Genomic DNA, 23,002 nt, shown 5'->3' on the forward strand with positions numbered 1-23,002 from the left:
GTGGCGCAGTGGTTGGGAGTCCGCCTGCCGATGCAGGGGACGCGGGTTCATGCCCCGGTCCGGGAGGATCCCACATGCCGCGGAGCGGCTGGGCCCGTGAGCCATGGCCACTGAGCCTGCGCGTCCGGAGCCTGTGCTCCGCAACGGGAGAGGCTGCAGCGGTGAGAGGCCCGCGTACTGCAAAAAACAAAAAAAACAAAACAAAAAAACCCCTGATTTTAAAGAATGATATTATAAACAGGTGTTGAATTTTACCAAATCCTTTTTATGCAACAGGTGAGGTCATTATGTGGTTTTTCTAATTTGATTCTGTTAATGTAGTGACTATGAGTCAATACATTGACTGTTTTTTAATATTAAACCAACCTTGCATTCTCAGAATAAACCTCATTTGGTGATTTTAGAACTATATCAACAAGGTTACAGTGTTTTCCTTGGGGACAGTAAGGGCAGACAATATTTTGTTTTCTACCATAAGCATGTATAATTTTAAAGACATGGGGGTAAATTGTTTGGTATAGACATAATAAATCATTGAGAAAAGAGTATAAGGGCTGGCTTAAATCTTACCTAGAATACTTAAAGGACAGAAAAGCAAATTTGATAACACTGACTGAATTTCATTTAATACAATATCAGAAAAACTGAAGGACTTTTTATAAGTTTACCTGTTCCGCTTCCACATAAATGAGAGGGAATCCCATTTGTTTGGTCCAGGTATTCATCACAGCGGCTATAGGTTTACCACTGGCATTTTCTAAACTTTCCCAGAGATCCTCTAGAAGATATACAAACAATGAAAATCTAAAATGTTTCCATTTTTATTTTCCTAAACAAACCAGAAATTTTATATAACTCTTGACACTGCAACACTGACCAATTTTGTGGTTCTTTCAGGTTCAGGAACAGTGGGCCAAATTAACGTTCCCCTTGCCTTCCCATTAAGTGAACTCTATGGTCTTATATTCTAAGATGTTCTTAACTGTTCCAGTTTATTAAAAAATTACAAGTTATAAACAAAAGACAAACAGGTGAGTTCAAACAAGAAGAAACAGAAACAAACAAATGGAAACATATTCAAGGTCACTACTAAACAATCATTCACAAACTTAAAACTATTATACCCATTCAATTAACAGAAGTTAAAAAATACTCAATGCTGATGCTGTTTTTGACCCATATGGTCAAACAACTTTGGTGGTAGAATAAGCAAAACAACAGTACAATGTGGTACATACTATAACAGGGGCAAGAACAGAGAAAGAAAAATCCAAAGAATAAAGGCTTCACAAGAGGTATACTTTTGGTCTGCAGCTTGAAGAGGAGTTGTTCATTAGACAGTGGGAAAAAGAGCATTCCAGGTAGACAGAATAAAGGTACAAAGAGGAAAATAAAAAGGAATTCGCCGGCGGTCCAATGGTTAGGCCTCTGAGCTTTCACTGCCGTGGGCCCGGGTTCGATCCCTGGTCAGGGAACTAAGATCCCATAAGCCGTGCAGCACGGCCAAAAAAAAAAAGAGGAAAGTATAAGAAATGACAGAAAATGTCAGTACAGCAATACGTTCAATAAGCTGAAGACAGAGGCGCATGTGTGGGAGCAACAGGCCATGAGGCTAAAAAAGTAGGCAGGGGTTGAACTGTTCAAGACTGTATGGCTAACAAAGAAGTATAGACTTTATCGTGAAAGGTATGTGGCATCTCAAGTGTTTTTAATCAGTAGGGTGATGTAATTAGATATTCACTTTAGAAAGATAACCCTAGCTAGCCTCAGAGTGAGAGATGAAACTGAAGAGAGTGGGACAAGGCAAGTAGTAAATTAGTAGTGAATTCCAGGGCAGAGATTAAGAAAGCATAAATTAAGGGCGGGGCGGAGACAGTAGACAGAGAGCACTACAACTGCTACAAGAGGATAAAAACCATGGATGATTAACGGGAATGTGTTTGAACTGCCAATTGTCTTTCATAAGTAACAAAAACAAACCAAAAAAAGTTACATGGTACACCCTGTACCAGTTACACTTTGGTAAGCTAAAGTACGGTCCATGAACTAGTAGCACTGGCTTCACCTGGGAGTCTGTTAGAAATGCAGACTCTCAGGACCCACCCCAGACCTATACTAATGACATTACACAAATCTTGTATTTTAAACTATTTTTGTTCACTAAGGAACTCAGCTTCATAGTCAATCAACTATTACACCTTTATTCTTCCTTTTGACTCTAATATCTAATAGACCATCATAAAATCTTAAGAATTTACTTCATTGAAAATCTGTAGTTCCACAAGTTCACGCCTACAAATGGTTAATTTGCAGCTATTTTAATGGCCAATGGTCAACGGAGGGCAACAAAACCCACAAATCATCAAAAAGAACAAGCTCTGGTAAAGTAAACAGAACTTTTCAGACTCTTTAAAGTGACAAAACATTGAGCTGTGGAAAGCAGACTACTGGAGGATGACCAAAAGGATAATACGTCCTGATTCATGTTGTTGATCCATGATGTAACACATCTTCAAATAAGTCGACTCTATTTCCTATCCAGCACATGGAAAATTAAGTATTTAGAAAAAATAAAATGTCACACTCTAGACAGTATGCCAACACTTTCTCTCCATTTCTATCTCAAGCTATTAAAGATTACCTGTGGCAGCATTCTTTTGTTGAAACTTGGTTAAATACATGTTCATTCCTTTCTTAAAGTCCTGAGAAAACACAATTTTTAAAATCCAGGAGAGTCAGAACTTAGAATTATAGTATATTTTGAGTATATAGTACTCAAAAACTAATTTACTCAAATTACTTGACTGTTAGATTTACTAAAACACATGTATCCCCCTAATGTCTACTACCTTCTGTTTAAAAATGCATACTCTTTGCCTTCTACTTTTGCTTTTAAGTTTTATACCAGACTTCCACCAACCCCCAAAACATATTTGCAACGTCATTCATCTCAGAGACCAAAATAATCAGCATAAAAAGAAATAAAGACAAGCCAGAGTACTATCCTTATAAATTCTAGAAAAATTACTTAGGAACTTAACCTAAATAAAATCAAACTTTTTTTTTTTCATGCAAAACTCTATGGCTTCACCATAAAAGAATGGAAGATTTTTTAAATTGCTTTTTTACCTTATCCCCAATGTAGTCATGTAGCATTCGGATGACAGATGCACCTTTGCTATATGATATAGCGTCAAATATCTCATCAACTTCAGAAGGATGGCCCACACTGACCTAGCAGACAGTGTGATTCAAGGTTATGACAGGAAGCAGACAGCCTGTAATACTGAATTACATAAAAAGCTTTCTAGGAAAACCCTTCTAAATCATAAGATACTTTTTCCCTTTAGGTGACTCATAATGTGTAACTGTTTAAAAGGGTTTAATAACTAATACTAATAAAATAGAATATATAACACAATCCCCATCATCTCTTAGGACCTGGGTTCCAATCTTGGCACTGCTTTGCTGGGAGGCAAGTCACTATTGATCTCTTTGTGGGTAGGGAAGTGAGGGTAAGGAAGGGAGAGATGAAAAACATTTGACGTCTTGCACTAATTGTAATGGCTTACAGTTACACAGGACCCTGGTTAAATATGTCCAAGTAGACTCTAAGTCTAGCTCTTTAGAGGCAAAATTTATACAGATAAACTAGCTGAAATAAGGACAGGCTAAGTCAAAAGAATTAAAATATTTATATAAAAACAGATAATGACAACAATAAAAAGTATGTTCAGAGTTTTCTCTGAAACAACAGAATCATACTACCCAACAGCTATGGTTCCCCCACACTATTCAATAAAAATCTATTTAGTGAATGCTTATGGGTACAGAGCACTTGCTTCTACAAAGATCATAGATGTTTAAAAAGAAACATAATTAGAACTTAGTATTGCTAGAATTTCAAGAATGGAAATATAAACTACAAAAGTAAATGACATCACCCATGCAATTTTCTTTTCAGAGTCCTAAGTATCTCCATAAACAAATCATATATTTTATTGAAAATGAGAGCAAAGGCCAATGACTGAAAATTATGTCTCACTTCAATAGGATGGCTGTTATCTAAGGCATCAAGCTCCTGGGCACGTGTGTAATCAGCAGAAACAAACTGAGTCCAGATATCATACTCTGGGAAGCAGTGGTCTACACACAGATATTCAATCCATGATGCAAAGCCTTCATTTAACCAAAGATGAGTCCACCATTCCTAAAAACAGAAGATGGAAATATATTAAGAAAACAAGATGCTTGTCACTCCACTAATTTAAAAAACTCATATGTCCCTTCCACTATACTCTAAAGCTCTTAATGAACTGAAATTCATTTCAAAACATTTAGTAAATAACTCACATCCCTGAACAAAAGAAATGCCAAGAAAGGCCAACCTGGTGACACTAGCATTATCACCACTGCTAAGTAACTTTCTGGTACTGAAGGTAGAAAAGGAGGAAGAAGGAGGATGAAAAACACCCTAAATATGGAAAAGGGGAAGAGAGCGCATAAATATAGGCAAGAGCCTACACTGTCATATAAAATTTAGTTTAATAAACAGTTCTCTTAAAAACAACAGAAAGCTTATCAGGACCAAACAAGGAAAACTGGAAACTATTTCCATAATGACAGGGAAAAATCACTGTTGATTGAAAAGTTAAACTTTCTAGATAAACAGAAAAGCAGTACTGCTTATATAAGAATTATGTGAAATTAACAGAAATGTCATGGCAGTAAGTAGTTCAGTAACGAATTGGTGTTTAAACATTTATGAAATATAAAATTCTCATCTGTTAATAAGAATTAACAGTGGAGTGGATAAAGAATATAATGGGTCACAGACAAAATCAACTTTTTAGAAAGAGATTTCAATCTAATTTTCATTAAAGTTGATTAAATCTCTTATGAAAAGAAAGCAATACTATATGAATTCAGGACAAAGGACTAATGCAATGGTGAAAAACAAAAGGGCATTTTAAAATTCTGAAAAGATCAAATATTTTCAATATCAACTGATAAATGGCTATCTGTCTATATGCTTTGTGCACTTATTTAACTAAAAGCCTCCAGCGAGATAAGCTGGTACAAACCTAGTAATTTTCCAACTATCTCTAAGCCTTTGAATTTTGGTTAATGAAACAAGTGACATCTAATAACTAGAAGTTGCTCCAATCCAGTAAAAAGTTGTTTAAAAGCAAAATGAGAATGCACACATTTCCCCTACTAAAATTTATTACTGGAAGTTTAAAAATAAAATCATGAAAAATAAAGTCTGTTCAACACTGAGCAAAAAAATTGTTTGGCAGCAACAAACTTGCTGCATTAGGAGAAAAGAATGTTTCTGACATATTGAATACAGGTACTAGTATACTTACTTCCACATAAAATTATATTTCAAAAAAAATTTTTTTACCCCTAAGCACAATTTTAAACATCCAAAGCAAAAAGGAAAGGATTTACTTTCAAGGGCTGACTTTCTTTACAAACTCTTTCAAATATGTAAGAGTTGGTAAATGTTTTCCTTTCTTGCTTATTTTTGTGACATGTGGACTCAACTAATATCCAAATTGGGCTCTGCTCTTTGGCAGCCTAAAATGCCATCAGAGAATCTGGCTGGCTCCAGAATCTCCAGTTCTTTCTTTGCAGAGGCACTTCTAGTTCACTTATTAAACGCTGGGCTCCCAAGCTCTAACATAGTTGGCTGCTATAGATAGTACTTATTCAGAGTAAGAGGGAAAGGTCAAGACTAGAGGACAGAGATCATTCACTGCAAACATTATAATAAACAAGAACTTCGATAGGACAGTTGGAAATTTTAATATACTTCACAGTTATTGTTTCTTTGCTTTCATTTCTGTCAAATTTCAACTTAAAATTTCAGGCAATGAAGAAAATGACCCTTAAAAACATTTCAACCTAATCAAGGATAGTTTGTCATTTATCAGGTTACTTTACAGCTAGTGGGCTACATAATATATATGACACAAGAAACTACAATTAGTCTGAATCTCACTGCATGGAATCTCTCTACCTAAATGGAATCTCTTCCTTTCACCCAAATTAGTATCATGACTTCCCCCGCTTGCAGGCAGTATTTAGAACAGTTTAGGAAGTATTTTCTGTTGAATAAAGATTATCTACATGCTTTTGATCAACAAGAATATTCTGATAAACACTTCAAAGTGGATCTTTTAAAATAAAGTTTTTCAATCAAAAAACTACTTTTTTGGTACAACATTCCAGCCAAACCTGAAATACTATGTAGACAAAAAAAAGTGCAGCAGGAAAAAAAAATAAATATATTTGAGCACTTAAAAATATTAAATACCATAGTAACAAGATTTCCAAACCATTGATGGGCGAGTTCATGTCCCACAACCAGGGCAACCCACTGGCGTGATGAAGAACAGGAGTTTTTTGGATCAATAAGCAATGCAGTCTCCCTGTGTTTAAAAAAAAAATTTTTTTTTAAGTATTACAACCAAAGCAGGCATGCAGAAGTGGGGGAGGGAGATTCAAACAGTAAATAAGATGGTCAAGTTAGGCTTTAAAGATGTCAAGAAAACATTTCCTCAGAGTACACAGGATAGAAAAAGTTCTGGGAAGATTAAAGACACCACTCCAATAGAATTCATAACAGAAGATCAAAGATGTGACACAAGTTTAATTATCAGTTTGTTTATAGGACAGCTGCCTGAAATTTCAGAAAAACTTTGTCTAAAGGATTAGGGATTATTGTGCTAGACAGAGAGAGAAGACAGTCCTTCCATTAAAAGAAGGGGAGCAGAAAGTGGGGGGAAGATACATTCCACAGTCCTAAAAAGAACACTGAGCAGGCTGTCCAAAACTTAGCTCACTGAAGAAGGCAACTGAAAGTGGAAGACAAAAACTTGTTTACAGACACTGCTTTTAAAATTATACAACCTACATGTTTGTATTGTGGTGACAGACATGTAAAAATTTGGCCAGAAGATATTAAATCAGGGAAAGTTCTTCAAGCTGGATATATAACTATGTAACTACTAGAAGGAAGAGAAGGCACTGAAATGAGAAACTCAGCCAAAAATACATCTACAAATGCTACTAATGCCAGATGCTCACTTTAAAATCTTATACTCCAGAGGGTGTTCATCTGCATTCTTGACATGTTCAAGGAAGTGGGGGGAGGTAGGAAAATTTATGACAGATCATAAAGCAGAAGCTACTGAACTGTACTTAGGAGTGAAGCTCTCATGAAATCAGTGATTTAAAAAGATAAGGCAGGGTAATACATCATTAACATACCTATAAGTAACAAGGCCCCAGTTCTCCATGGCACCTTCATAAAACAAATATAAACATTTATTGATATTTATATATACTTCTTCTTGAAAAATCATAAAATTCATAAAAGTTACTACAATTCATCAATAAAATGAAATTTACTTTACCAGCTGCAAAGTCTGCAATAGCAATGAGATCAATTTTAGGTAGAGGATAAGGAACATTGAAGTAGTCCTTATAAAAAGGCAGAGTTTTAGCAGCAACCTATAAAAGTATAGACAAAAGAACCATCTGATAAATCTTACTGTCATTCATATAGAAATCCACAAAGGAATCCTGTTGCAAGCCAAATATCTCAAGTTACTAGAAACCAACCCTGGGGAGCCCCACCTCCAAAGAGTGCTTTAGCCCTAAGCTTTGTATGTCAGCCAAACTTTAATCCATTTATAATTCAGAATGAAAAGTATAATTACATATTTTCCCACCCACTCTCTGGGTAAATAAATTCTACTCTAATATTTTCTTAATCATTATCTTGTAAAATGTTAATAAAACACCAAAGTTGCTAGTTCCCAGATTCTATTAAAAGTAAAACCAAAGTAGTACATGAAATTTCAGATTAAATTATAAATAATTGTACTAATAATTGATCAGAAATGTAAATTCCCCAACCTGGAGTTATGGACTGTTGGAACAATCCTCTTCAAGTACATTTACCTCTAACGCAAATTTTCCTTGCTCTGCTTTGCCAACAGGGGTGTAAACACGGACACACACACCATCTTTTGACCTTGTTTCTACAAAGTCATATTCACCCACAACAAATGCCACCAGATATGTAGACATGACAGGTGTGCGAGCAAACTTCACTTCCACTACATTTTCATCATCAGGATATGGTTTCCGATCAATTACATTCTTTAAAAAAAAAAAAAAAGGAAAATTTAACAGATTTACATTAAATACCTTAGAGCAAACACTAGCCAAAAACTCTAGGCTTTGGGGCCTTTTCTTCCCCCTTTCCAGCACTGCTTACTTCTCGATCCTAATTCATCCAGTGCTATTACGCTGTCAAGATCTTTCCTATTAAGAAGGAAAGTCACCTGATAAAGCATTCACACTAAGAAACTGGAGCCTAAAGTGTTAAAACTTCCAAGGATTTGTAAGAAAAAAGAAGCAACTTTTCTTGAATACCTATTAATATGCCAGATACTGGGATGTTTTAAGACCTCAATACTTTTCAAGTGAATGAAGGATAGGAGACAACAAATATTAATGAAAATAAAATGTAATTGTGGAATCAGACATTTCAAAGGGTACAGATTTCTAGATTTAGAGCATTCTCTGTACAAAGGCTGGCTCTAAACAAATTAGTCACAAAATCTCCACTTTACCTTTGGAGTCCCCTAATTTCCCTTTGGTGTTCTCCCTCTTTTTCCTACTCAGGCTCTCAGTTTCCTCAAGGTCTCTCTATTCTTTCTTCCAAGTAAGACTTATTCAGGAATTGATCCGATAAATTCATTCATACTAAATTGTAAATGAACATTTCAGTGTAATATATTAGCTTCCTCTCTGAGAATATTTGAGAAGAGAATCTATGGAATTCTCTCCACCAATAAAGGAGGCAAAAGCCAGTTATTTTCAGGTGCAGCAGGCATTTCCAAGTTCCCTAGACTCCTATTATAAGCTACAAGCTACTCTATGTCTTAAGTAAGGCAGTCTCAGACAATACACTTCAAGTAGTGAATGCTTACTCTATTATGAATGAGGATCAACGACATCAGTGAAGGGAGCATATTCCAAGAATACAATCAGCCAAAAACCTAAATACACTTCATTATGTGGCTGTATCTTTTGGCACTTAATAAGAATATCAGATTTTTTTTCTTTCAGGTAATATTTATTAAACTCATTTCTTATTTAGATTTCCAAATTGAAGGAATTAGATGATCTTGTTAATACAGTTTATAAAGAATTTCTTCCAGGAGGGGGGAAACTCCCCAAATAAGGCAATAAAGAAAAAGAAGGCTTTTCAGAAATTAAGAAAACTAACATTTGTGTTCCAATTATGTGTCAAGCACTGTGCTGGGTGGTTTCATGCTATCCCATCTAATCAGCAAACTAAATCTGCTAAACGCTTATTCAAAATATGAACATACTCACAAACACAAACGTACCATGTTTGATAAAGCTACTCTGTCTTTAGGAACAACCAATGAGATATCAAAAGTTGCTTTGATGGCAGGCTCATCCCAGCAAGGAAAAGCTCTCCGGGCATCAGTAGCCTTAAGAAAAGAATATGAAATATAAAATATCACAGAATTAACCTACCAGACTATTTCATGAAATAACAGACATTTCTTTCTTTCTATCATTTGTTCATTCACTTTTTCAAATATTTATTTTCTACTCAGTGCCAGGCAACAAGCTAGGCACTGACTACAAAGAAAACACAAGGTTTACTATCATTGCCACATCAGCAATTATCCAGGAACTAGGTCTGCTATAGAGCTTAACAATTTATAGTATTAGAATAACTGACAATTATACTTTTGTTTTTATTAAAACATTTCACTATTTCAAATTAAAGGCAAATGGCTTTATCTATAATGTCAACAGAGCCCAGGAAGGTTAACAGTATACTACTGTAAGGATTCAACGATGGGAAAATATGACTGGTTGCCTCTCTGGCTTTGATTTCAAAATAAAAATAAAAATATCTCCAGAATTTTTGATGTGCTTTGTTCTTTATCTGGAATGGTAGCAACAGGAATAAAGACAGATGCTGTATCAGTTCCAAACAGGTCATTTGTTTAATGGCACTTCCATATACAACACATAAAACTGTCACCATTTGACCTACCTTTTGAAAGAGATCTCATTCTTTCTTTAAAAATAAAAAAGAGCAAACTTGTTAAAGCAAAATAAGATTAGTGGTGCAGTAGAATATCAGTTATAAAAGAAAAAATCTTTAATAAAATAGAAATAGAACCATTGACAAGATTCTGTATCTTAAAAAGAAGTAACAAAATACGCAGAGGAAGCACATACTTCTGAAAAAGGATTTCTCCAAGGAAAAACATTAGATGGCTGATTGCACTCTCAAAGAAACTAATTATGAATTCTACTAAAGAATAAATAAGACTAAAGATGTTTAAAAAAAGAATAAATAAGACATTTGGAAAAGTAAGTAGAGTGTAAAGAAAGAAATGCACAGAAAAATTCAAATTAGGAGCAACAGCAGTAAATAAATGTATTTATATTAGAGGAAATCAAATGAATGACATAGATAGTAAGATTTAAGTTTCCAAAATATCCAAAGGACAAAGTGATAAAAGCAATCTAAGGTACATTTGGGGGATAGACACTAGAGCTAAAGCTATTATTAAATGATGTTCCTGAAGAAGAGATCAGAATAGAAACCATGATGAAGACGCAATAGAAGAAAATGCTGCTACACTGAAGAAAGCTCTGAATACGAACATCAATAGGGTTCACCAATTATTAAAAGTTAATGAAAAGTGAACACCTGGTGAAATTTTTACATACAAAGAAATAATTTAACAAGCAATCAGGAAGAAAATAAAACAAAATTTTAAAATGTGTTACCCTTCGAAGGGAGAAGAAACATTCTAGTCTGACTCCTCCCCCTCGACAAAATGAGACATGAAAGACTTTAGAACAATATTTATGCACCTTTGAAAGAGAAAAATTGTAAGCCAGTTGTACCACTCTTATCACTGAAGAAGTTGGGCTTATTACTCACTGTAGCAAGGGAAAACTCACATCAAAAGAAACCATGGGGTATCTCAGTAAGAGTCTAAGAAAGAAACAATTATGTGATTTTGGATTTGGCTGAATGATTTGGAGGAGGATTTAAGAAGAAAGGATTCATTCTAAGTTGGGTGCTGTCAACGCCTAAAACTGCAAATGCTAAAGAAGCAGCAGTCACTCATTTTAACCAAGAGAGAGAGTTGTTTGTCTTTTGTGATTAACAAAGTGAACTTGTTTTTGTCTATGCTTGGATGAAATTATGAAGTGCCCTTGTTTTGTCTCATTTTATCATGGTCTCAGAGTGACCTTGTCTGAGGTTGGCATTCTATGATACTGTTTATGTCCAACAGGAAAACAACCTGGACTAGCTTTCAGTGCTAGGACAACTTCTGGATGTCAGGGGCTGCTCTTTTTTTCTTTTCTCCCCCAACAAATCTCTTACATGCTCAGTAAAACTGGTCATGTATAAAGGCAAATGAAAGATTTTCAGATATGCAAAGACTCAGGAAGTATACCACCCACATACCCTCTCTTAAAAAAAAATCATTTGGAGACACACTCCAGCCAACCATTCCAGGATGAAGAAGTGCTCAAAAGGGCTAGAGATAAGCATTGGAATCACACTCACACTCAGACACATACACATACAGGTAACAAAATTATATTTAAATTGATAGGTCTATATCTATATATATCCATATATAACTATATATACAGACATACAGGTAACAAAATTTCAATGCCTGGATTGCTTTTATACTTTGTACCTCTTTTTGTACCTGTGGCTTTTCCTACTAAATTAATAATGGTACTGTTATAAATAAAATCATTCCCCAGCCCACAGTCCTAATTCTCTCTCTTGTATAAGAGAGATAACTGGCTGAGTATAAAATAAAAATTCCAAAATCAATAATACAATTATGGCCAAAGGCACCTAAGCCTCAAATAATCACGCAAATAATAGAATTAGACCTTTGTCAGAATGTCTAATTTAAGGTCATAATATATTAAAGAATACCATACCTCAAACTGTGTGACAGCAGCATAGCGCACCTCTCCAGAAGGGGTAGTATATTTACTTCTATAGAAACCTTTCATTTTATCATTCAGCTCTCCAACAAAATCTATCTTTAAAGTTCCTGTACCTGTGATTGAAGATAAATGAAAACATTTTCATGGAGATATTAAGTACAAGTTATCAAAAGTATGTCCCTAAAGCACTAATTCAGCTGGCTATTGACAATGTTCAAATCATTCCTTCCTTTCTCAAATACTCCTCCTGGCAATGGAGAGAATACAGTATTTACTAAAGTAAATGGCAGACTAATCTCATGTTTAGGGTGACTGCTTAGAAAGTTCTTTAATTTTACTAACTTAGTCTCAAATTACCAATACATGAAGATAAAAGCAGGAAAAGAAATGAACATTTATTATTAAATGTATGACAAGCTATTGTGCATTGGTGCTTTAAAAATATTTAGTTGGGTAGGTATTGTCTCCATTTTTTCAGATGAAGAAACTGAGCCTGAAAAGTTAAATAACTTGCCCAAGGTCACACCATTAGTAAGTAGCAATAATAAGATTAAAAAGTTAGGTCTGTTTAATCCAAAGTTCATGCTCTCTGCCAATTATACCATGTAAATTGGTCCTTTTAGATGACTTCATGCCAATTATTCTATTATTAAGACAAGACACAGATGTTCAATCCAAATGGAACACTGATTCCACACATTTGTAAGGAACTATAGAGAAGACCAATGATTTGATCAGCAACAGGGCATAAAACAAACTTTTACAGTTACCTCAGTCATTTGAAATCTAATAATATTAAAGAAATAAATTTTAATCAATAATTATTAAATGCAAATAAAAATGAAACCTGAATACATATACCACTGTTATATAAGAGCAAAATCAATTTAGACAAAATGGGAGTTTCTGTTTTGTTTTTTTACCGAAGTGTATTTGATTTACAATGCTGTGGCAACCTCTGCTGTACAGCAAAGTGACTCAGTTATACACAGAGACGTTCTTTTTTTTATATAAAATGTGAGTTTTGGACTTCCCTGCTGGTGCAGTGGTTAAGAATCCACCTGCCAATGCAGGGGACACGGGTTTGAGCCCTGGTCCAGGAAGATCCCACATGCCACGGAGCAACTAAGCCTATGCGCCACAACTACTGAGCCTGCGCCCTAGAGCCTGCAAGCTACAACTACTGAGCCCATGCGCCTAAGACCCCATGCTCTGCAACAAGAGAAGCCACCGCAATGAGAAGCCCATGCACCGTAATGAAAAGTAGCCCCCGCTCACCACAACTAGAGAAAGCCCGCACACAGCAATGAAGACCCAACGCAGCCAAAAATAAAATAAATTAATTTAAAAAAAAAAAGAGAAAGAAGAAAATGTGAGTTTTTATGAGTATATATACAGTTAACCCTTGAATAATGCAGAGGTTAATCCACCTATAACTTATACAGGGCCCTCCATATCCACAGTTCCTCCACATCTCCTAATTCAACCATCCTTGGACTATGTGGTACAGTATTTACTACTGAAAAATATCTGAGTATAAGCGGACCCGTGCAGCTCAAACCTGTGTTGTTCAAGCATCAACTATGCTCTCTTTCGCTAATAGAAAAAAATTATCACCATTATCTAGTAGTCGTCTACTAAATTCAGATGCATGACAAAACAATAATCCCATTCTACATTTTACAAATTCAGTCACAAAAAAAAAAATCCCAAAATGTTGACTTTGTAATAGATCCCTTTAAAGTGCCTATTTATAAAAGAATCTAGAGCATGGGAATCTAACAAGTCAGATACAGTATGACTATAAAGTAATTAGCCACTTATATTAAAGCTTTTATATCCTAATGTTTCAAACTGTCATTTTGGAATGCTGTAGAGCAATGACACTGACATTGTTCAAAATGTTCTTGACTCTCTCTCTGACATATCCTTTTGGATGTTCTCAAAGTTATGTCTTCACCTTCCAAAACTGAACTTGCTTTTTGGAAAGGTCCAAGTCATGAAGAGTTCAAGTCTACAGAATATGTGAATGACAAATTGCAATCTATTTCTAGACAAAACACTAATTGTGTCTATGAAATAATTAAACTGATTTTCTTATGTGCCTCAAACTGGCTCTGAAAATAATTTCAAGTGAAAATTTCAGAACTTTGCAGCAAAGTCACCACTAAAGAAAGTGCCACATTCTTAAATTAATCGTGCTGGGAAAATAAAACAAAACAACTCAATTGAAGGTCCAATGAATAGACATTTGTGATAGTTTTTTTTTAAAACCAGACATTCTGTCTGAAGGGTCAATAAATGCTTTTTTCTTTATATTTCTTTATTTTATTTATTATTTATTTTGGCTGTGCCAGGTCTTAGTTGCGGCATGCGAACTCTCAGTTGCGGCATGCTTGTGGGATCTGGTTCCCCAACCAGGAATCAAACCCAGACCCCCTGCATTGGGAGCACAGAGTCTTACCCACTGGACCACCAAGGAAGTCCCAATACTTTTTACTTTTAAAGAGAATGACAGATTACTGGGACAGTAAATAAGAATACAGTAAAAGAATCTGAAAGAATTCTAAATGATTGATACTGAAGAGTTTAGCTATAAATAATAAAAAATTTCTCTCTATTTTCATTAGGAATTCACTGATTTTTTTTAAAATATTTATTTATTTTCTTTATTTTTTTGGCTACATCAGGTCTTCGCTGTGGCACTCGGGTTTCTCTCCAGTTGCTGCATGTGGGATTCTCTCTAGTTGTGGTGCGCAGGCTCCAGAGCATGTGGGCTCTGTAGTTTGTGGCATACGGGCTCTCTCATTGAGGTGCACGGGCTCAGTAGTTGTGATGAGCGGGCCTAGTTGCCCCACGGCATGTGGGATCTTAGTTCCCTGACCAGGGATCGAACCTGCGAACCCTGCATTGGAAGGCAGATTCTTTACCACTGGACCACCGGGGAAGTCCCTCACTGATTTTTTTTTTAAAAAAGCAGATGTGTTCACATTAATAAAGTTTACAAGGAATATCTAATAGATTACAAAAACCCCTTTAAAGATAACTATTTGATGGAACTTTATGTTACAATTCCATAAACGGAATTGGCCAGTCTGTTTTCCCTAAGTCAGCTGTTAAGATGTCTTTTATATAACTCATATTCCACAGTAAATTTACTTCTGACTTTTCTTATTTGGAATAAAAGTGGATTTAAAACTCAAAACTAAATAAGAAAGGCTGCTTACACTTTTAATTGGTTTTAAATCTCCAAGGTCATCATACTATATAGCAAGATACTGACAGTGACCACTTCCAAAAAGTGGCATACTAAACAAAATATAAATTATTGGGAATTCAAACACAAACGTACCATGTTTGATAAAGCTACTCTGTCTTCACGATAAATTTCATTTATGAAATTTATACCATATTGACAAACCAATTGCCAGAAAGTCTGATTTTATACCTATTTTCACACATAATTGACACTGCTTCCTCAAATTAGATACCTTATTTGAATATCCAATGTATGCAATATTTATCTGCTTGGGGTACTAAGCCTCTTAAAATATACAATAAGCTCATTTATTAATTAAACAACTGAAAAATTGGGACCTCCTCCAAAAACCTTATTTGTTTATTAAAGCTTAGGAGAGTATAATAATTGTTGTAAAACCTGAGGTAATAAAATTACTAAAAATTAAATTATTAAAAATTTAATAAGCCTACCAAACACTATGAAATTTAAGACAGATTACTTTATATAAAGAGAAAATAAAGGTCTCTGCCTTTCTGTCACCACTTCTTATGATCCTGTTTTCCACTCTTCAAAATGTTAACATCTTCTAGTGTTTCTCCAAATGAACGTCACTCTACAGGATCCTTAACCACCGATTCTGAGGCTGTTAGGCCTTACAATGATCATGGTAAGTTAACCACTATTCTAGAATGGTGCTAATTTCAGAAAAGAAGATATTTTACTTAGCTATATAATATTCGGCATGACTGTTAAGTTTGAAGAGGCTAAACACAAAGGTTACTAATATCCTCCTGATATATGTTCAATATTTACTCCATTACCAGAAGAGAGACCACTTAAAATTTGAAAAAATAAGGACTTTATTCTTAAAGCAAAGAATGACTGGGTAACTTTGACCCAGAGAATTTTGGGAAAATGTGAAAGGCAGTGATTTTTGAACAGATATTTATAGATATTCAATAATTTAATATAGTCACATCTGCAAATAATTTTTTAATTCTAATATTCATATCAATTACTTATGTATATCGTTATATTAGCTATAAATCTCCAAAACTCTGTCAAATGATAGTATACTAATGGTCATAACCTTCACTGACTTGTTCCTGCTTTTATTAGAATTGACTTAATTTACCATGTCTACTGTAAACAGTCCTTATCAAGAATGATGCAGCTCTTATATACTGATAATAAATGAACTCATATATATAAGGGGAAAAGAAGGGTACAGAATATGTATGACATGCTAACTTCTGTGTTCTTAAGTGGTACATACATAAATGCTTATAAAAGCATGGAACAGTTTTGAAAGGATACATAGGAAACTGATCACTTCTGAGAAGTGGAGCTGAGAGAGGAAGACAGGATAGAATGACAAATTATCACTATATATCATTTGAATTTCAAACCATGTCCATGTATTATATTTTTTAATATTTAATTTAAAAAATAAAAAGAGCATAATGTGGTGGTTAGAAGTGCAAAGTTTTTAGTTAAACTGCTGGTGTTCAAATTCAGACTCCACCTGAGTTTATTTAACTTAAATAACTTGCCCAAGGTCAATAGCTAGTAAGTCATTTTTATTTCATTAATTTCTGCTCTTAAATCTTTATCTCTTCTACTTTCTTCAAGCTACCTATTCTTTTTGTCTAATTTTGATGTTGATGCTTACTTAGCTAATTAATTTTCAGTCTTCCTTCTTAGCTAAATATACTCTCTGAGAATGTTTTACCTGCATCCCACATGCTTTGTAAGTAGTAATTTCATTATTCAGTTCTAAATATTTTCTAATTTCCCTAACAAATATTCTTTGACTCATTAATTTTCAGAGGTATCATTTTTCCAAAGAAGGAATTTTTTTGTTTCTCTTTTGCAACTAACTTTTTTTATCTTTTCACAGTGTGAACATAGAATATAGTCTGTAATGATACAGATTCTAAATTTTTTTTAAAGTTCATGTTACTTCTATCAAAATAATATTTCATAGTTTAAAACCTCATATAGTTCTACAGGCTTACATATATAAGCTGCAGGCACCTGCCCAATGCCACTTACTCCCTACACTTGCCTCAGTAGCAACTCTGTGATTTCTAAATACCTTGCTTATTTAGCTATTTTTTCATTTTACAATTTTACACACTCTTTTCTTCTTACTATAAAAAGTGAAGCGGGGCTTCCCTGGTGGCGCAGTGGCTACAAATCCGCCTGCCAATGCAAGGGACACGGGTTCGAGCCCTGGTCCGGGAGGATCCCACATGCTGCAGAGCAACTAAGTCCGTGCACCACAACTACTGAGCCTGAACTCTAGAGCCCACGAGCCACAACTACTGAAGCCCACACATCTAGAGCCCATGCTCCGCAACAAGGGAAGCCACCGCAATGAGAAGCCCGCACACCGCAACGAAGAGTAGTCCTCGCAAAAAAAAAAAAAAAAAAAAAAAAAGAGTAGCCCTTGCTCGCCGCAACTAGAGAAAGCCTGCGTGCAGCAACAAAGACCCAACGCAGCCAAAAATAAAATAAATAATAAAAATAAATACATTAAAAAAAAAACAGTAAAAAGTGAAGTGTAGCTAAACTACTTCTCCACTCCTACATTTTTTACAAAGAATTAAATTTTCTGTAACCTTCCAAATCTGAAAATATTTTATTCTCTTTAACTTCACAGTTGGGCTAAGCACAGAATTCTAGATTGAAAATCAGATTCACTCATAATTTTGAAGAAACGGCCATACTAGAGTCTAGTTTCCACTGTTCCTGATGGTAAAATCTACTGCTATTCTGATTCCTGAACTTTGAAGGTAATCTGTCAGTCTTCCTTCCTTCCTCCCAAGTCCCTCACCTCGGGTAGAAACTCTTTGAGAGTCTCATTTTACCCCTGAAAGTTCTAAAATTTCCTCTGATGTGAGACTTTTTACATTTGAGTCAGTCCCTCTCAGTAGTGTATTTTTTTCAAACCTAAGGCTCATGCCCCATCCGTTCAGAGAAATGTTCATGTTTTGTGTCTTTCATCATTTCCCTTTACCATCTTCTCTGTCCTCTCTTTCACTAGATGGATGTCCAGTCCTGCTAGATTGGTCTTCCAATTTTCCTAATTGGAAGATGCCTCTATTTCATCTTCTACAACTTATTTTGGTTTTTTACTTCTAATGTATTATAATTTCCAAAAGTTTTCTTACTCTATTCCATACTGTCCTTATTTAATGAATGTAATATTAATAATACTTCTAAGGATATTAATCTGTTTGGGTTTTTTGAGGCTTTCTTTTCGTTTGTCTTTGTTTCTTCCAAGTTCCTATATTTCTATTATACTTATTGTTTTGCTTTTTGCTTTATGTTTCATATTAGAAGTTTTATCAAATGTCTGGTAATTGTTGTGACTTTGGGCTTGGCCATGCTATTTGCTTTGGCCAATGAAATGTGAATGGACATCACCATCCACGCAGAAGCTTTAAATGTGTCTTTGTGGTTTGGCTCTGTCCCCATCTCTGAGCTTCTGCCTTCTGCCATGTAAGAGAACAGCATGCTGCAGATAGCAGCTACTCACTACAGAGCCTAGAATAAGCAGACTTGTGAGCTCAGTGGTGCTCAGTAAAGTTGGCAATACGGCTGCAGATGATCAGCAGTCCTCAGGGCCGTGTGCAAACAAGAAATATTTGTTGCAAGCCACTGACATTTGTGATCCCATCTGTGGGTTAAAATGTACATATACACTTATGGAATATTTCTAGAAAGAAATAGAATATTTCTGGAACGATTAGTAGACAATGGAAGTAGAAGGGGTCAGAGAGAGGGAATCTCAATTTTCAGGTTATATTCTTCAGTATCTTTTAATACATGTTCATGGCAAGCATTTGTTTTTATAATAATTTCACACAAAAATAATCTTAGTTAGAAAAAGACAAAATGAAAGGTCTTTAAGAGTATCAAAATAAAAGACAAAATTTCTCCAATTCAAAATTTTTCTTAAAATACTTTTATATTAAGGGAATATATTCTCAATATTATGGAAACCAGAGAAAGGTATGAATAAGAATAAAAATCGTCAATTATGTCAACAACCAGACATATAATTTCATTTGTACCATTTTAGAGATCTGATTCATCACCTTGTATATGTAATTTTGTATTCTGCTTTTCAATTTTACATTATAATAAGTACTTTACAGTGTTAAGAATTCACAAACCTCACTTTTAATTGCTATATATATTCCACCATACATGTATGTCATAATTAGCTTAATTATTCCCTTAGTGTTGGACAAATGTATTAATTCTAATTTTTTACTACCTTAGGTAACATCTCAATAGACATTTCTAGGCATAAAGTGTCTCCTGTATTTATGACTTTTCTTTAGGATATATTCCTATTACCAGAATTGCTGGGTCAAAGACATGAACATGTTTAGGCTCTTAATACATACTGCCAGACCGCTTTCCAAAAAAATTACATGGATTTACATTCTTACCAGTAATATGAGGCAGTCACATCATTGAGAATCGTTTTTTTACTTCAGCTTATATGACAGGCAAAAACTGATATATCAGTAGCTGTTGTTTTAATATTTCTCATTACCAGGAGGGCAAATATCTTTTCACATGTTTATTATTTATTTGCATTTTCTTTCATACAAATTATCTGTGGCTTTTCATTTGCTCACTACTCGAAGTCTTAGTGCTTTACCAATTGATTTGTATATGATTTCTTCCATTATATTAAGCTCAGAACATCTAGTTTCTTTGTGCTTTTATATAGCACATATAGTAACATACCAGTGAATCTTTTCATCCATGCCCTCACTAGCATAATAGCTCCCTAATCTCTGGTTGTATCTCAGAATCATCTGTGGGACATTCATCTCAGAGATTTGGATTCAATTAGTAGAAGATGGAGCTAGGTAGATATATTTTTAAAAAACTGAAAAGGTGAAAACAATGCATTATGTTCTATGTTTTTTTATTTTTTCTGGGGGGCCCAAAAGTTGAAGTGCACCTGACTCTGTCTAAAGCTCTGTCTTAATACTTAATCTCCTTAAAACAATGAGTTAAAAAAAAAAAGGGCATATGATAAATTTTTCTGGAAGAAGATGTCACTATTCATAACAGGATTTTACAAAAGCCATTTCTCCTACCTGGTTGGAGAGTACTAGGAAAAGACAAGGTGACTTTTTCATCTTCATTCTGATAGTTAAATCCTGTAGCATGTATTTCTGGAATGGAAAAAAAAAAATTACTTCACAAATCTGATTGGACTGATAAGACCAAATCCAGATGGCAGCAATTAACATTTTCAAGAGCAAAATCTCTACTAAAACTAAATATTCTTAATTTAATAAATTAAGTTCCTATTAACAAGAGTATCATTTCAAAGTAACATATTTTAGGCTATGTAACCTAAGTTAAATATGCTCCTTAGAAACAATTACACATCCTATATTAATTCACAAAACTTTTATAAGGGAAATAGGGCTGCTATAAATATGAAAAGGTTTTCTACCAGATTCCCAGACACGCTTCATTCTCATCTTTGTGTGACTATGATACTGCTTTATATGTTGCAGTCTTACTCAGGAACATTTGAAATACTGAGCAGATTGCTAAGATTTCGGTGTTAAAGATACATCAGTAAAGGTTCTGTCCCCCACCCAAACATAGGTAACAATTCCAACAAGATATAAATCATTTTTCCAGTGAAATTCTTTGTTACATTTTACAGAAATAAAGAAGGTGAAAACAGGTGTGTGGATTAAATTTGGACTTTGATTTATTCCCTACCAGGAGTGAGAAGAGTCTGCTTATTTAACTGATACTTCAGAATGCTTAGTTGACACTTTAGGAAAAGAGCTAAGTAGATCAACTCCCAACCACATCATATCCCCATTCCAAAAGAAAAACTGCCCAAAGAGGCAGCCTTAATAAGCACTTGAAAAGATGTTCAACATCTTTAACCATCAGGGAAATGCAAATCAAAACCACAATGGAAAAAAAAAAAAAACCCACAATGAGATACTACTTAACACCCACTAGGATGACTATAACCAAAAACACAGACAATAATAAGGTTTAAGGGAGGATGTAGAGAATTTGGAACCCTCATACATTGCTGATAGGAATGTAAAAATGTTTCCAAATGCTATGGGACAGGCTTCCTTGGTGGCACAGTGGTTAAGAATCCACCTGTCAATGCAGGGGACACGGGTTTGATCCCTGGTCCGGGAAGATCCCACATGCCACGGAGCAACTAAGCCCGTGAGCCACAATTACGGAGCCCGCGGGCCTAGAGCCCGTGGTGCTCCACAACAAGAGAAGCCACCGCAAGGAGAAGTCCGCGCACTGCAATGAAGAGTAGTCCCCACTCGCTGTAACTAGAGAAAGCCCACGTGCAGCGACAAAGACCCTGTGCAGCCAAAAAAACAAACAAACAAAAACAAATGCTATGGGAAACAGTCTGGCAGTTCCTCAAAAGATTAAATACAGTTACCATATAATCCAGAAATCCCACTCTTAGGTATATGTCCAAGAGAAATGAATACATATGTCCATACAAAAATTTATACACAAATGAGATCTTAGTAGCCAAAAAGTAGGAACCACCCAAATGTCCAACAATTGATGGACAGAAAAAACGTGATATACAATGGAATATTATGCTACAACAAAAAGAAACAAAGCGCTGATATATGCTACAAAATGGATATGCCTTGAAAATATTATGCTGAGTGAAAGAAACCAGACACAAAAGGCCACATGTTTATATGAAATGTCCAGATTAGGCAAATCCATAGAGACAGAGTAGACTAGCCATTGCCTAGGGCTGGAAGGTCATGCAGAAATGGGAAGTGACTGCTCATGGGTACTTTCTTTTTGCGATGATGAAAATGTTCTAAGGGACTACCCTGGTGGTCCAGTGGTTGAGAATCCACCTTCCAATGCAGGGACGCAGGTTCAATCCCTGGTCGGGAACTAAGATCCCACATGCTGCGGGGCAACTAAGCCCGTGCACTGCAACCGCTGAGCCAGTGCACCTCAACTAGAGAGCCTGCATGCCGCAAAATACAGAGCCCACGCGCCACAACTACAAAGCGCACGCACTCTGGAGCCTGCACACCACAGCTAGAGAGAAGCCCCCGTGCCGCAACTAGAGAGAAGCTCGGATGCCGCAACGAAGAGCCCACATGCCGCAATTAAGACCCGACGCAGCCAAATAAATAAATAAAATTTTTTTTAAAAAAAGGGGAAGAAAATGCTCTAATTGATTCTGACGATGATTGCACAACTCTGTGAATATATTAAAAACCACTGAATTGAACTGTATGGTGTGTGAATTATATCTCAATAAGCTATTATTAAAAGAGAGGTAGGCTTACCAGTCACAGGCTTAAGTATGATATGGGTAACAGTGATTCAAACTTAATAACATTCTATGAACCAGGCAAGATGCCCATAATTCACTTTTTTTTTTCAAATGAGTCAGCCAAAGATTAAATTTCCAATGTTTCTTTTTTTTTTTAATATTTATTTATTTATTTAGGTTGCGCTGGGTCTTAGTTGCAGCATGCAGGATCTTTTAGTTAAGGCGTGCGGGATCTTAGTTGCCGCGTACAGAATTCTTAGTTGTGGCATGGAGATTCTTAGTTGCGGCATGTGGACTTCTTAGTTGCAGCATGGAAACTTTTAGTTGCAGCATGCAGACTCTTAGTT

At 35.2% G+C, this 23,002-nt stretch overlaps 1 protein-coding gene across 9 annotated transcripts in view; it reads right to left on the reverse strand.

Annotated features, from left to right (window-relative positions):
- The window catches only part of NPEPPS (aminopeptidase puromycin sensitive), a 96,231-nt gene that overhangs the window by 19,621 nt on the left and 53,608 nt on the right, over positions 1 to 23,002 (reverse strand). For all 9 annotated transcript variants that reach the window (XR_016388992.1, XM_089901162.1, XM_089901160.1 and 6 more), the window contains 11 exons: positions 20,434 to 20,511; positions 12,055 to 12,176; positions 9,435 to 9,542; positions 7,975 to 8,175; positions 7,425 to 7,521; positions 7,279 to 7,312; positions 6,323 to 6,437; positions 4,046 to 4,210; positions 3,130 to 3,234; positions 2,642 to 2,702; positions 669 to 778 (listed from right to left, as the gene is read on the reverse strand). Coding sequence is in view for 8 of the 9 variants with exons in the window: in XM_089901162.1 (XP_089757288.1) it covers positions 669 to 778; positions 2,642 to 2,702; positions 3,130 to 3,234; positions 4,046 to 4,210; positions 6,323 to 6,437; positions 7,279 to 7,312; positions 7,425 to 7,521; positions 7,975 to 8,175; positions 9,435 to 9,542; positions 12,055 to 12,176; positions 20,434 to 20,511 (1,196 nt within the window). In the remaining variant the exon portion in view is untranslated. The remainder of the gene's footprint in view (positions 1 to 668; positions 779 to 2,641; positions 2,703 to 3,129; positions 3,235 to 4,045; positions 4,211 to 6,322; positions 6,438 to 7,278; positions 7,313 to 7,424; positions 7,522 to 7,974; positions 8,176 to 9,434; positions 9,543 to 12,054; positions 12,177 to 20,433; positions 20,512 to 23,002) is intronic.

This window comes from Delphinapterus leucas, chromosome 19 (genome assembly GCF_059928025.1).
Source record: "Delphinapterus leucas isolate spDelLeu-1000000601 "Yukka" chromosome 19, BTC_Dleu_Yukka2, whole genome shotgun sequence".
In the NCBI taxonomy this organism is placed as follows: domain Eukaryota; kingdom Metazoa; phylum Chordata; class Mammalia; order Artiodactyla; family Monodontidae; genus Delphinapterus; species Delphinapterus leucas.